This window comes from Anastrepha obliqua, chromosome 5 (assembly GCF_027943255.1).
Source record: "Anastrepha obliqua isolate idAnaObli1 chromosome 5, idAnaObli1_1.0, whole genome shotgun sequence".
In the NCBI taxonomy this organism is placed as follows: domain Eukaryota; kingdom Metazoa; phylum Arthropoda; class Insecta; order Diptera; family Tephritidae; genus Anastrepha; species Anastrepha obliqua.
The window spans coordinates 96,045,831-96,061,985 of NC_072896.1; the positions used below are offsets into that span (position 1 = coordinate 96,045,831).

Here is a 16,155-nt window from a genome sequence, read left to right on the forward strand (position 1 = left end):
GTCAGACGGAGGTAAAAAAAAAAAATTTTCGAAAAAAATTTACAAATTTGGGGTCGTCTGACACTACTTTTGCAGCGATCTAGATGTCTGACGATTTATATACAGCATTTGTGACCTTCAAACAGTAAGCCTACAAATTTTCAGCCGGAGGTACGAACATTTTTTTAGCAACTTTTTTTTGCAACTTTAAGTTGTCTGACGTCTTTTTTGCAGGGGTTTTGAGCAAAATCCTTGCAAATGGCACTGCTTCATGGTTCTCCCAACCACTTCTCAAAATTCTAGCCGGAGGTGTTATCGTAGTACCTCCGCGGCCGCCAGCTCTTAGTCTATAACTTGTTGCTGTTTTGGCTGCTTTGGTGTGAGATCATGCGCCTTTTGGATCTTTTAAGGCTTGACTTTGAAATCATCTTTCAGTATGCGGCGGATGCTACAGTCAGATATTTTCAGTTCTTTCCTCATTTAATTGGCACTTACAAAATTACTTACTGTAAACAAAAACTTTATTTACTTTAAGGTGGTCAAGCTCACGAACAATCGCTGGTTGGGATAAAAGAACACCCTATACAAGCAATTATCTTAAGAAATGCATAGAATTTCCTTTAAATATGCATTTATGTACACACATACATACATATACAGATATATTCATATTCATATTAATCCTCAATCAAAAGTGACTAAACTTTCACTCAGAATCTGGAATAGATGACTTAAAAGACGTTTAATGAGATGGAATTTGTGCAGCATTCATGCAATTTCACTTACATATGTCTAACAAGATATCTACATACATACCATGTGCGTGTAGCTTATGCTTTTACATACATACTTATACATTCATGCAACTTCCACTCACCCAGTTAAAATAAATATTTAATACTATGCAATCGCTTTAACTAAAATGCAGTCCCATTTTATGTGCATATTTCTACACTTTTGTGCTTAGGTGCGTATATTTGAACTTACATACATTTTTTAATTTTAATTTTAATTTTAATAATTTTAATTTTATTATATTTATATTTTGCATATAACCAAATTTGAAATTTTTCCAAAAGTAGCAAAATAATTCGCTGGTGCTCGAACGGCCATTCATTATAAATAATTTTGCACTTTGTTTCCTGCAGGGATATTCATACATATTTGTACTTTTAAAGGCATGCGAGCATATGCCCATATGTATGAAAATACGTTCAAGCTCATGTAGATATATACTTATGCACGTACATGATTATGTATGTAAGAAAATTCGTTGAAAGCCGCAAAAATAGGTTTCATTGTGTGAGAATAGTGAAATATTTGCAGAAAAGCTTTTAATTCTAGCCTTGACTGCTCGGCAGCGTAACCTAAATTTCATATGGTAGACTTGGCGTTCCAAATTTATCCTTAGCAGCTAACTAACCATGGCATGGATATGGAAAAGTCATACTCATATTAACATACGAGTACATACACACATACGTACATATAGGGCATACCTACATACAGAGGTAGCTGAATTGAGTAAAACTTACACATAAACCCTTGCATGTACGTATGTGTATGAATGACAGAGAGTATGTAAATAATTCTATAAAATTTATGTAAAAATTTAAATACTAAAATGCATATAAAATATACTTATAGGGTGTTTTTTCTTTCTTTTTACCCCGGGCCCGGAGTTCTCAGAGGGGCCCGGACTCGAGATTATACGTAGTATTTATATGAATTAGACATAATTAGAAAGGGCCCGCATTTGCAATTTTCCCCCGGGGCTCGGATATGCTCTCTACGGCCCTGCAGGTGGCCACCAAATATGTGCTGTTTATGGGTATCGAATGCGCCCGTAAATTGGTGGTTCCAACGATTATTTGGTAATATGTGAGACAAATATCAATCAAAACTATTAAAAAAAATTAAAATAATAGGTCTATCGATAAGTTCGTGCGGTTTTACAACAGATGGCGTAACTTGATTATTATTCCATCGATCCACATTTCCAAACATTCATTGGAGAGCTACTGTCGTAAGGCACAAACGTCAGTATAAGTTTTTTATTTGAAGCGTAAACAACAATATTTTTACCACACTTGAAAATGTCGAATTTCGTGCCAAATAATGTGTTTTTGCGGGGAATTCTTTAATATGAAGAAAAAAGCAGCCGAAAGTCATCGTATCTTGGTGGAAGTTTATGGTGAGCATGCTCTAGCTGAGCGAACGTGCCAGAAGTGGTTTGCACGCTTTAAAAGTGGTGATTTTGGCTTGGAAGACGAAGAACGCGAGGGTGCGCCGCCAAAGTTCATGGATACCGAATTGGAGGAATTGCTCGATCAAGATCCGGCTCAAACGCAAGAAGAGGTTGCAAAAACTTTGGGAGTTGATCAATCAACCATTTCCAAACGTTTAAAAGCCATGGGAATGATCCGAAAGGTAGGCCATTGGGTGCGGTATGAATTGAAGCCAAGAGACGTTGAACGCCGTTTTATGGCATGCGAACAACTGCTTCAACGGCACAAAAGAAAGGGTTTTTTGCATCGAATTGTGACTGGCGATGAAAAGTGGGTTCATTACGACAATCCAAAACGTCGGGCAACGTATGGATACCCTGGCCATGCTTCAACATCGACGTCGGCGCAGAATATTCATGGCCTGAAGGTTATGCTGTGTATCTGGTGGGACCAGCTGGGTGTTGTGTATTATGAGCTACTGAAACCGAATGAAACGATTACGGGGGATGTCTACCGACGACAATTGATGCGTTTGAGCCGAGCACTGCGAGAAAAACGGCCGCAATACGCCGATAGACACGACAAAGTTATTTTGCAACATGACAATGCTCGGCCACATGTTGCACAAGTGGTCAAAACATACTTAGAAACGCTCAAATGGGATGTCCTACCCCCCCCGCCGTATAGTCCAGACCTTGCGCCATCCGATTACTATCTCTTCCGATCGATGCAACATGGCCTGGCTGACCAGCACTTCCGTAATTACGATGAAGTCAAAAAATGGATCGATTCGTGGATTGCGGCAAAACCGACCGAATTTTTCACAAAGGGAATCCGTGAATTGCCAGAAAGATGGGAAAAAGTAGTAGTAAGCGATGGACAATACTTTGAATATTAAATTTGTAACCATTTTACGTCAATAAAGTTTCAAATTTCGAAAAAAAACCGCACGAACTTAAACATAGTCCTTAAAAAAAAAATGTTATTCATATCTCATTTTCCAAAATGGTTCAATCTTGGCAAGATCATCAAACATGCGAAATTTTTTTTTTATTTATTTTTTTTTTTACTTAGGATCTTATCCCACAATTGTTGTGATATGTATATTTTTTTCCGTAATTTGATGCTTAACAAAATTTTAACAAGTTTGCCATGCTCGCGTGTATTTATCGCCAACTCTCCTTCATCTATTTTCGTTGCAAGTCAAATGCAAAAGATGAAAAGAAGTAGCAACTTTAAGTTGGCAGTTCGCATGTAAGGGCCATTCAGGTTTAGTCTTTGTACTGCAGTGTTTCCAGTCGTTTGTGACAAGCGAGATGTCGGCAAGTTACTGGCTAACAATTTTTGCCACACTAGTTTGCATACAGGTAAGTTAAAGGTAGAAGATAATTTGTTTCTACTTTACTGGCAATACAACTTGTTTCTTTTCTTCACACGTAAACACACACACATTTACGCCAATTTGCACAGCTCTCCCTCTCGGCCGTTGTACAGGCTGCCCAGCCCGCCAATCAAGAGCTGCAGGCATTCATCGGCCGCGTTGAGGCGCTGGTACTCGATACCACCGATCGTGCACTGATTATCACTCGTAATATTTACCTTAACATAAGCAAAGAGATGCCACCAATGCTGCTGCAGGCTACCAATCAAACGATGCAAGATTATGTTTGGCGGGTCAATGAAGCATTGAATGGCTCATCAAATGCCAACTTCACCATTAAGCGCAAATTGTTGCGGCAATTTAAAGTGAACAATCTGCAAATCGAACTGCTGCGTCGCCAATTGACTCCGCTGCAACCGGAATTCAACTTTCAACTGATCTCAGATGAATTTACCAACTCACAAAATAACATCACCGAATTTGATAATTTGTATTTGTGGTTCATGCAAGAATTCGCGGACGCATCGCAGCAGTTGTGGGATACATTGTCCGAGCCTACAGTGGAGGAGCAACAGGAGCTGTTGGAGCTGCTCGATGAGATTTCCAAAGAGCAGCAACTGCGTGAGAAGGATAAATTGTATGATGAATTTATTGCCATGTTTCTATTCAAAATCGAAGAGAATGAGTTGGAGACTAAAGAATTGTATTGAAAAAGAGGGTAACAGAGAGAGCGATAAAGTGAAAGAGAGAGAGAGAGAGTGGTATTTCAATAAACTTCACTTGAGACTGTAAAATACGTTTATTTACTTAAACGAATTTTTTTACTGAGTGTTATTTGAAATCCCATAAAGTACTTTTAACTCCACTTAACACTTAGATGAGGGTCCGGCGAATATTTTTGTAGTAAGACTCATACAAGCTTAACAAGTTTAGACATGTGATGCTAGAAAACTCTTCATTTAGATCTTCACTCGAAAGTTCATAATTTTTAACCGAGCGTAGTTGCTATATGAAAATTTGTCTTCTATCCTTTTTGATATTTCATACTCGAGAATTGTGGATCGATCTTATGATCTGCTAAGCGGCAAAAGAAGTACAGGTAAGCAAATACAGTGAAAAAGGTTCACTTGAATGTTAATTCTAATTTTAAATCTTTTGTTAAGTTATCATTAGAAGAAGGGTTGGAAGAGATAAACTTGAAAGGAAGGATGTGTAAGGCCGACCTATGACGAGTTAAGTATGTGGGAAACACTGTTGCTGATTACATCATTCAGCAGGTGTTCGATATCTTGTCAGGGGTAGTTTAAAAGTGAGATGCAAGACCTTTCAATATTAATCTCACACGTCGACCCATCGCTCCGAAAGGTCCATGTTTATGTCCAAAATTCACAAAATTCGTTCTACATCGCTCAAGGTGTTGTAACGGATAGGTATATGTCTAGTCTAACGGTGATGAGGATTTCGGGGTTGTGCATAGTCCACCAAATAATTAATGCTATAAGCGGATAGTTAAAACACTGAAAAATTGAGGACTTAGTGATAATCAAACCGTTATTTTAACTAACACTAAAAAATTAATGGTAGTGCAATTTAGTGGCAGTGTAAAATGCCCATCCCTGGAGGATTTATCTGAAGCATGACTATTTTCGATGATGTTCTTCGACACTCCCAAGTAGGTACCTTCGCTATGGGGCGACAAGAACATCTATTCCTTAGAATTGTATATTCGATTAATACTAACCTCTTTAGTTTAGCATTAAAACCTTTTCATATTTTTAAATCATTAAGCGTGGCGTATCTGCTATTATTGCGTTGCGGTTAAAGGAAAATTCCATCTTTCTAATATGAGTAGAATTTTTCTTACAGGGTTGAGAATGACTGTTATGCCTGCTTACTACTTTTTAACGGAATTTCTGCTGGTTCAGAATTCTCACAGAACTCTCTCCCACAACTTACCAATCACATGAAGAGCTGCGATCTCCTATAAATGAGTTTATAAAATATCTTCTCGGTATTTCAGATTCGGATATGACCAACTAAATTATGTTAAGGGGTTACATCTAGTTAGAAGCCCTGAAAAATCAGGTTTTTAAAAAAATTTTCCTGAGAAAACTTCTGAATTAATTGTTTTAAGCCTTTGTACACATATTATGGTAACTTTGAATAATATTTAAAAAAATTTATTTGCAAGAATAACAGTTTTTATAGCTGCTACAGCAGATTTCCAGGAACCCATCCAAAAAAAGACGTTTTACGGTGACCACTATATCTCCGAAGTGGATTATCTGAAATGAAAAAACCAAACGGATTTGATTAAAGTATTGTATATTCTTGTAATTAATCGAAGGAATAAGCAAAAAAAAATTTATTGACAAAATGGCGGCTTCTCAAAAAAAAAAAATCTATTTTTTGGAATAGTTTTGGCCTTAAATTGTGTATAAAGAAAACAATGTTTATCGGTTTTAAAAAAGCTTCGATTAAGTACTAGAAAATATAGTTCAGAAGCCGGTGTAAAAATTTCAGACTAACCGGTTTAGCCGTTTCCGAGAAATCGTGGTCACCGACTTTCAAAACACAGTTTTGAGAAAAACAAGGTTAAAGTTTTAAAAGCTAATTTAAAGTGCTCTGACGCGTCGTTACATTTATGCGTATAACTTCAAAAATAATCTTCGGAATGACTTGAAATTTTCATAGTGTTTACTTAAATATATGTACATTACAAAAATGAAATAAAAAAAAATCGATTTTTTGAAAATTCTAACTAGATGTAACCCCAGAGCAGAAGTAAGATGTTTTCCTATGTATATAATTACAAATACAACTATGTGGGCATATTAGATGTATATTTATAAGCATAAAAAAATATAAAATTTATGCCTACTTTTGTGTGTTTACAAATTACATCCGATATCAACCAACTTTGTTGTGTAAACTGTGGCAGTGGCAAATTGATACTTTCAGACGAATATGAATAAATCGGTTTCCGTTCCGTTTATTATTTTTATGCATTGTTTACTTTTCTTCCGGCAACTACATATCCCTTTTATTGCTATTAGCGTTATAGCGTGTGGTCGCATTCACGTACGTATGTATGTATGTAGGTGTATCAGTGCTTTTCGCTACATTCGTAGATCAATGACTTTTCAAAGTTTTGTTAGATATACGAGGAGCGGCTGATAAATTCGTGCACCACTATAGACGATTGCAAAAACATATACATACACATATGTATGTGGAATGAAACCCTATAGGAAAATATTTGCGTTCGGAACTGGTAAGCTTCACGAGAGCTTTGTTTTGCTGACTAGTATTTAGATGGATCTAAGTTGGGTGCAAAAGGTTGCTGCTCCGTAATGAATGATACAATATATGTTCTTTTATTCTACCCTAGTTAAAAAGGGGCAATCCGTGTCTCTAATTGGTCCTTAGCCTTTCTGTAGACTTACAAAAGGCCGCGTTAACGAATTTCTCTGGAAGTGGGAGGAAGAAATTGGTTGAGCACTTGCGGAATTCTATCGGTCAGCGCCAAGTGAAACAATTTCTACGGCTGCCTGAAATATTAATATAACTCTATTATCACAGCCATTTAAGATATTTATAATATAAGATCAATTTAACGTCTTTCCACCAAAATGCTGCAAATGAAATTTTGTATAAATTGGGCAGATGCCTATGACGTGTTGGATGCTTTCGGGGTCACCCAAGTTGCAAACTGTACAGATGGTAGAAAGTACATTCTTAAAAGGTCTCTCATTTGGGTTAAGAATACTTCCTCGTGCACGAATAATTAAGTTAATAGGCATTGAAATATTTAATATTTCTAAGTGCTAAGTTAGCTTACAAATCGTGTGACTCTGATTTAACAGCGGAGTCCAGAAAAGCCGAAAGTTTTTTATTATTAAAGATTATCTAAGAACGAAGGTATGAACACAGACAAGGTCTCAGAAGTAAATGCATTAAGAGGCTCCATATTTAGGTTAGGTTAGATAGTGATGGTTGTTTGGTTCATCCTTTGTGATAACATTGCAAGAGGGGGAAAAGAGGTGAAGGAAAAAAGAGGATGAAAGGGAAAGATATGGGGAAGGTTTAGTGTTTGTGGACTATGAACGGTGACTAGTCTGCGGATGTGTTAACCTCTTTATGTTGCTGATAAAATTCATCAGATTTTTGTTTGCAATAATACCTGCTATATCAGCAGGCGCAAAAAGAAGTGAGAATCAAGATGCTTGAATCTTAGTCCTGCGAGAGCTGGGCAGCTGAGGAGCAGGTGCAGAGATGATTCCACCTCATCCTCCATACAGCTAACGCAAAAGGGATTCGAAGTAATTCCGAGTCTCACGGCATTTATAGCCCGCGGACAGTGCCCCGTGAGGATGCCCACGAAATTCGAGAGATGAGATTTTGTCATCCTCAGAATATCCCTCGAACGCCTCCTATCCAAACGTGGCCAGAAGGACTTTGCGACCTTACGCTTTCGTGTACTTGCCCAGCGCTTACTGAATTGGTGCAAAGCCCATCCTTCCAGGAGTAGAGCTCAGGTTGTCAAGGGGATCCCGATCCTCTACTTTCGTGGGCTCCATATTTAACATTAGCGAGATATCCTTCCACTTTTTCACCCAATGAGCGCCGAGACGTAGAATCTCCTCAGCAAAGATCCGCGGACCCCTTGAACTTGGCAGAATAAAACACCGCAGGACAGAGCGCATACATACATACAATTGTGCTCGGAGTGTATGTACAATAGATATTGCGGAAGCAAATCTGTTTCGATGGGAGTCATATGTGGTACATATGTACATCAGTGCTTAAAATAGTAGGAGTGTGATGTATTGGGAAGTTTTGACAATTATTATTTTTTATTTAACTTTAACTAGTTTCTAAATATTTAATATATATGTATAAAAACGTAGAAAATTTCTTCAAAAGAGCATCACTCAGAAACTACTGCCCTGATTTGGAATTTTTTCAAACCACCTTTGGTCATTCTAGCAGTATGTTGCCACCTATTTGTACTTGAAAAAAAGTAGTTCATTAAAAAAGAGACATTCGTAACACAGCATGGGTATCAAGGCTAATATTCTTAAGAAAACTTTATTCAAAAACAATTTTTGCTGGCGTTGCCACCAGAATTTTATTGCGAATGTATTATTTTATCACACATTTCAGTTGAATGTTAAAAAATGGTTCTCAAATGAAAGGTGGTGAAATGAGCTTTAATAAAAAAAAAAAAGTTCAGCTGGTGTTGCCACCTATTTTTTTTGTAAATTGTGGAATTGGTTACTGTGTCCGGTGGAAGGATCAATTTGAATTTGACCTGGCCTCTCTTGGCTTAAGAAACTGGAAAAGGTGTACGGAAATTATTCGGCAGGCTGTAACTCGGTAAAAGGTTGTTATAAATTAAATAAGTAAGCAAGTAAGATGTCGAATCATGAAAATTATGAGAAATGAATGAGAATGTTTTAAATAAAAAGAATTTTTGCGTGTGGCCACTTATTTTTTTGTTTTGCAGAAAATATTGAAATTAATTCATAAGTTTTTACTGCGCAAAATTAATCATCCATCTTTTTTAACTTTTTTACTAAATAAAAAAAAATATTTTTTGTGATAAAATGTTTATCTTGATCTTTACACCCACTATTGCTTGTCTGTTTATATAAGTATAAGGCAGCTGTTTAGTTCTCAAGTGATAAATATGATTGACGTACGAGCCATTTGCAAAAATTATAAAACCCCACATAGGAAAATGCATTAGACGAGACCCACTATAGATTTTAGACATTTATTTATAACTATTAAATACATTAAATATCTCATTTCACGCGCAAGCGAAATTGCGGGAACCAGCTAGTTTTCTATAAAACTACAGTTCATTCTACACCCAAAACTCTACAAGTCACGGTTCCAAACTTTTGGCTTGAAACTTAAAAACAAAGACCAAACAATTTTATGCAAAATATCAAACTTTTTACTAAGAACTTTCAAAATTGAAAACAAAGCCCAACACATTTTCTGCAAAATATCAAACTTTTTATTTAGAACTTTTTAAACTTAAAAACAAAGGCCAAAAAATTTGCGAAATTTCAAACCTTTTATTCAGAACTTTTAAACTCAAAAACAAAAATCAAAAAATCTACAAAATATCAAACTTTTTATTCAGAACTTTTAAACTCAAAAACAAAAGTCAAAAAATCTACGAAATATCAAACTTTTTAATCAGAACTTTAAACCAACTTTTCATAACTTTGGAGTATGAAGTTTTATAGCCCACTCAATTCTAGCATAATAAAGTTTTATTAAGAGCTTGAGTTGGCTAAACATTTTCATTGATTTTTGATACTTGTTTTGTACAAACAAAGTTGGACATTTTCTCCCACAGGTATGACGAATGCTAGAAATAGTTTTTATATGGAAGAAAATGCCCATCTCTGGCTTCCTACGGGGAATGTACATACTTTAAATAAACTTGCTTAATACCCACAAATATATGTATGAATACGATATATGTATGTGTGTATTTAACTATTTGCCTGCCACACGTTATAGTTTATGCATTCATCTCACTTTTCAATTGGGGCAACAAATCGTGAGTTTGCTGAAAGAAATAAACAAAACTCAAACATAAGAGAATATTAGAAGAGGAAACTTTAAGAAAGACGATAAGAAGGAAAAATATTGCAAAAATAAAAACCACCAAATCACATTTGTAAACAAGCTAATAAACTTTGCTGATCGTTTCAATCACTTTCGGCTAACCGTGTTGAATATGTATGTTGTACGAATATGTATGTGTGTACGGATATACAATTTTCTTTTCTTGCGATTCTCGTTGTACCAAGTTTTCCATCACTGGTAAAGATTCGATCAGAAATGATTTTTTTCCCACGAATGTGCAGAGTTTTGCATGAGCTCCTTCGCTGTCTGTCTTATTGTAGCTTGAAGACCACGAAATTCGGTATATTATCATAGGAAAAAATATGTATGGAAGGTTAGGAAACTTGTAATATGGTGGACTGAACGTTGTTAGCAGAAAGCAAAAAAAAATTAAAACAGGCGGCAGAAGCATATAATCGTTCCTCTATGTATGGCTGGCGCCACCTATGAGTATATTCTGGCTACATGGTATACATTCGAATATTCCAAACAAAATAAAATTCTTCGTATGACTCCCTAAATTTGTTCTATGACCAAAAAATTAAATACCTATTTTATAATTATTTTTAATTTAATATTTACCCGAACCACTAATGCTTAATTAATTAATCCATTTAAGTCCCATGGGAAGTCGCAAGCGAAACGAAGCAAGTCTGGCCACCGGTAGATCGGAGGCGCCCGAGGGAACTTCTGAGGCTAATAAAGCCGCAGCTCTCAAATTTGGTGGGTGTCCTTAACCGTCATTGTCTGTTAGGAATTCATGAGGTGAGACTTGTGATTGGTTGGTTGGTTTAAGGGTGACCCCGCATCGGAGTGCCACATAGACCGCAAGTTGGGTCCGTTGTGTTGCCCTAGAGCTCATTATTTTAAATGATTTCCCCACCTTACCGAGATTTTTATTGTAGATCTTTGTCAAAGATATTAATTCGTTCCGAGAATTTGATGAGAGATTCGATTCTCAGGTCCGAGAGTACTGAAAGATTGTCAATTGTTGGAGAGCCTAGAAGAGCGAGTCGACTTCTGGCTAGACCGGGACAACTGCACAGCAAATGTCTGCTCGATACTTCCTCATCTTCGTCCTCACAGTATCTGCACAGGTCGTTTTGAGGAACCCCGAGCCGACGTGCGTGAGTGCCCAAAAGGCAGTGGCCGGTGATAAGAGATATTATATGCCTTAGTTCGCGTTTCGAAAGACTTATAAGGGTTTTTGTCTGTTTCAGATTGTAGGATGGCCAGATTTATCTGGTCGTAACGCAAGTAGTTTCCACTCGCCACCTCCGATCAGCAATGCTGTAAAATTCTCGATCAATGAGCAATTTACATGTTGAGAGCGGAATGTGGATTGTGGGTAAGTTACTAACATTTGATTGCGCAGCTCCAGCTCTTGCGATCTCATCAGCTTTGCAGTTACCTTCGAATCCACTGTGACGCGGTATTCAGATAACTTGGACAGAATTCTGAATACTTATTTCGTTAAGAGAAAAGAGACAGGATCGAACCACATCTGAGAGGGTATAAGAGGAGCTGAGTGCTCGAACGGCCGCTTGACTGTCAGTGAAAAAGCGGATATTCTCTAGTGATATTCTCTTTTCTAAGAGAGTTTCCGCAGCATACCAGATAGCGCATACTTCCGCTTGGAATACACTACAGTAGTCGGGTAATCTAAATGATAGATTGATGTGAGGGGAATTGGAAAAGATTCCAAATCCCACTTTGCCGTCTTGTTTTAAACCATCTGTATATATAATCAGAGGTTGTGATTACCTCAAGTCTTTTCTACAGAGGCTGTTTGAAGAACGAGGCACCCTCTCAGCTTCCCTGCCTTCTCGTTAGGTTAAGATTCGGATATCTGGGCTCTCACTATTTTGTTACACCTGCGTATATACCAGGTTTAAACATTACGCATCAGGTGAATTTCATAAGTAGATTGAACTAGTTAACGTAATAAGTCAACAATTCGTCATCATCCTCCATTTTCCTTTCACCCACATTGCAGTTTTTGTTTTGTCGAACAAAACCGACCGGATTGCTGTGACTACAAATTTTTATATTCGCTTTTACCACTAATAATTCGCTCCCCTACGATTTCTCGCCGTATACACATCGCGGCAAAATCATTAACGTACTACTTTTTTTATAAAAATATAGCTAATAATACAACAAAAATCAAAGCGTAAAGTTGCAGACTTTGTACACAATTTTTTTCATTTCAAAAATTTCATCAAAACTTTCAACTTTTTAACCAGAATCTCTAGAATTCTGCTGGGTATGCCATTCATAGTCCATTGAATTTTACGGCATGAAAAAAACGCGAGTTTAAAGAGTTATATACAATTAGAAGGCCGAAAAAAGCAAATTTTCCATAATTTTTTTGAGAAAACTTTTAAATTTATTGATTTAAAATTTTTTACACATATTATGTTGCCTTTTAACTTTAAAAAAGACGTTTTGCGGTGACCACTATACCTCTCAACTTGTTCCTCATTTTGGCCTTCCGTCAGGTGTCTTGCCTTTTATTCCACACAAAGTGCCTGCACGATTTTTTATATGGAATAAAAAGCCTAGCACCATCCCCGAAAACTATTCAATGAACTATAAAACTGCGTATCCAAAACAATTCTGTTTAAAATGATGAAAGTTAAGATAGAATATAAAAAATGTTGAAAAATAGTGAGCAAAGTTCGATTTCGTTACATAATTTTTGTTGTACCATACATTTTACAAAGGCCCTCAAAATCTCTCAAATTTATCCAAAAATAAAACTAAAAATTAAAAAAACTATTTTGAAATGGAAGTTTTAGAATTCTCAGAATTTTCTTAGTATGCCACTTGCCTATTGAATTTTAGTATAATATAAAAAGAGCAATTTTCAAGTGACCATAAAATACCTTTGATTTTTGACAATATTTGTTTTTGCAAATTTTGATTATATAAAGGGGAAAAATAACACCGTCACCAAAAAAATTTGCCAAACAAAATTCAATGGACTTTTAACCGCATATCCAAAGAAAAATCTGCTAAAAATGTTGAAACTTTTGATGTTATATTGAAAAATGTTGAAAAATTGAGAACAAAGTTTGAAGCTTTGTGTTATATGGTTTTTGTTGTATGAACTATATTTTTATGAAAAGTAGTGGGGCGCTTATGATTTTGACACGGAGTGTAGATAAGAAGAAATCGTATTGGCACAAATTAATAGTGATTAAGACAATTAGCTAGGTTTGGCAAAGCTGGTCCAATTTTTTTTATCCTTTCTTTGAATTTTTGAATTTTTCAAAAGCCTCATTACTATCTACTTCGTAAGAGATGGTACAGCATGAGGGGTATGTATATGCTTGCAGATGAGGATATCGAAGCTGCATCGACGTTGCAGCAAGACTAGGCCTGTCTGGGAGACTTTATCACAGGTTCATGCTTATTCTACGAAATTTTGATCGTGAAATTTCCTAGTTGAATTATTATATGATAATTGAAATTTAACCGATGTACCTCACATTTTAACAGAAACAGAAAGGAATCCTATACCACATAATATCCCGATGCTTTGTTTACTAGATTATACACTTACTATATATACAAGTACATACACATAAGTATTGATCCAAATGTACGCGCACAATCCGTATCTTCCAAAGCTTCTAAACAGCCAGCCCCTTGACTCAATGATACGTTTTTATGCTCAAAGTTAATTGATCTTTAATAAAGTACTACAAATTAAAAACTAAATTAAAAGCCAACCGAGCATCACCTACTGTGCAACACCGCAATTTTCCGCACAATTTTTTTTTTCACCCGATACTATGCACATTGCAACACGATCGCTACATCGTACAGATGCGGATATGTAAACCAACAGTGCCACATGTTGTGCACGCACTGGCATTGATAAATGTTGCAGGCGGGCGTGGTAGGGCTGCATTTGTGCAAATATACCTAATATACATCCATACGTACATACATACATACACATAAATGTTATAATTGCGGTTTGGTGGTTGCAGGAGACAATTTCCGCTTCGTTGCTGCCATATTGAGACTTCTAACGTTGCAAGCACTGAAAGCTGGCATTTGATCGTATAAAATATTTGTACGCATATAAAAGTACAGATAACTATTTGTTTTTGTTGTACAAATGATCCTTAGATTTTGGTATACCATTCACGAAAAATATTTTAAAATAAAGATCAAAAGAAGCATCGTATACTTGTAAAATACCAAAGTTATTGAACCGAACTTTATATGAATACCCGCGTACATGGGCTGGCTGTTAATTTTTGGAATCAAACTATCTCATATACAATGATAGTTTTGTATTATATATAGATACTTATATATATCCCTATTAGGTGCTTGACGGAGCTCTTCTTCCTATTTGTGGTGTGCATCTTAATGTTTTTTTTTTTTTTTATAAATACAGGAACCTACAATTTTATGCCACCTCCGATGTGGGGTTTTTATGAGGAATGAAAAAATCATGGCACAAATACACTCGGCGGTTTGCCATTCTCTGCTCAGGGGAGACTGCTATTACAATAGGAAATACGTTTTTTACCATTTGGTGTTTCATGCCCGGAGTTTCGAGCCTGTGCACCAAATGGTAGTCACGCACTAATCCATATAGTTGCTATTTAAGAAGCAATGAACTTTGCTGTGGTAAACAGGTGGAGAGGCAGAACTGTATGTCTTTACAGCGACAGCAAAGCTGCGCTCTTGGCCTTAGACAACCCTCCAACCACATCAAGGGTAGTGAGTCCTGTAAATCCAGGCTGAACAATCGTATGTCATTAGACATAATATTCTGATGATAACATGGATCCTGGGACACGTGAAAATCGCGGATAACAAGATCTCTACCTCTTGACTATTATGGGCTGTGAGTCCAACTTCTTTAGCCCAGAGACCGTTTTGTCACTTCCTCCTGCATCCATGAAATCCACCGTTATCAAACGGGCAGATGGACAAAATGATGTGACCTGTCATGTACGAGCGACTGTCGCAGACCTTCCTGTCATTAAGCAGAAGGGGCTGTAGGTGAGCCACTTTCTATGGGCGAAGCACATGGCAAAGGTAGGCACCTCAGACAGTGCACTCTGTCCAGCATGTGGAGTGGAGGATGAAACGGCGCACCACTTTCTGCGCGTCTTCCTGGCCTTCGCTTGAATCATTCTTGAGGTTTTTAGCACTGTTGTGTTAGAACGCGACCACCTTGGCTCCTTGGAACCACAAGTGTAATATAATGGACTTCATGTTGTCTGAGTGCTGTACTGGCGAGTTGTCCGGACAAAAAAAAAATATTCAGCGTTCATATTATCGAAACAGAATAGTTGAAACAACTGCTATTAAATTCGTTACTGTATTGGGTCCACAAGCAGCATCATTTTATTTGGCTGCCTGCTCCGACTTTTCACTTTGTTTGTAGTCGTACTAAATAATGTATCGGATTGTCACTCCTCTTTACCTCTATTTGGGAGCTCTCTAACTTACAGCTAGCTTCAATAAACATACAACTTTCAAGGAATTATTTTTGAGGCGTAATTGCACCTTTAAATCGTGATTGCCCGATCCAAATATTTTGAGCTTTGCTCAGTTCGCGTCCCTCAAGCAAGACTTGGGTATGTAAAACTTTTCTTTCACGTATTGTTGTAATAGAAAAATATATTTATAATAAACATTTGGGAAATCTGAAGATGCATTGCTTGGCCACATACAAGTCGTTACGACACCAATAACCTGACTATTGCGGGAACTTTTTTCGCTTCCACTCCTATTTGGTCAAAGACAGCAAAATCCTTACTCGCTATTACTTTGCTTTTGCATACATTTTCTGTTGAAAGAATAGGTGGTCTGTCTGCTTGCGCTTCGTTTTAGACACAGACAAATGTGGCTAGAAGTATACGTCCATACATACATACTGGT

General features: G+C 36.8%; 1 protein-coding gene across 1 annotated transcript; it reads left to right on the plus strand.

Moving 5' to 3' along the window:
* Positions 1-3,489: 3,489 nt before the first annotated feature.
* On the plus strand, positions 3,490-4,298 carry LOC129248024 (uncharacterized). The gene is made up of 2 exons (XM_054887430.1): positions 3,490-3,574; positions 3,678-4,298. The coding sequence occupies exons 1-2, from the start codon at positions 3,524-3,526 to the stop codon at positions 4,296-4,298; spliced, it is 672 nt and encodes a 223-aa protein (XP_054743405.1). The 5' UTR covers positions 3,490-3,523.
* The last annotated feature ends 11,857 nt before the right edge of the window (positions 4,299-16,155 follow it).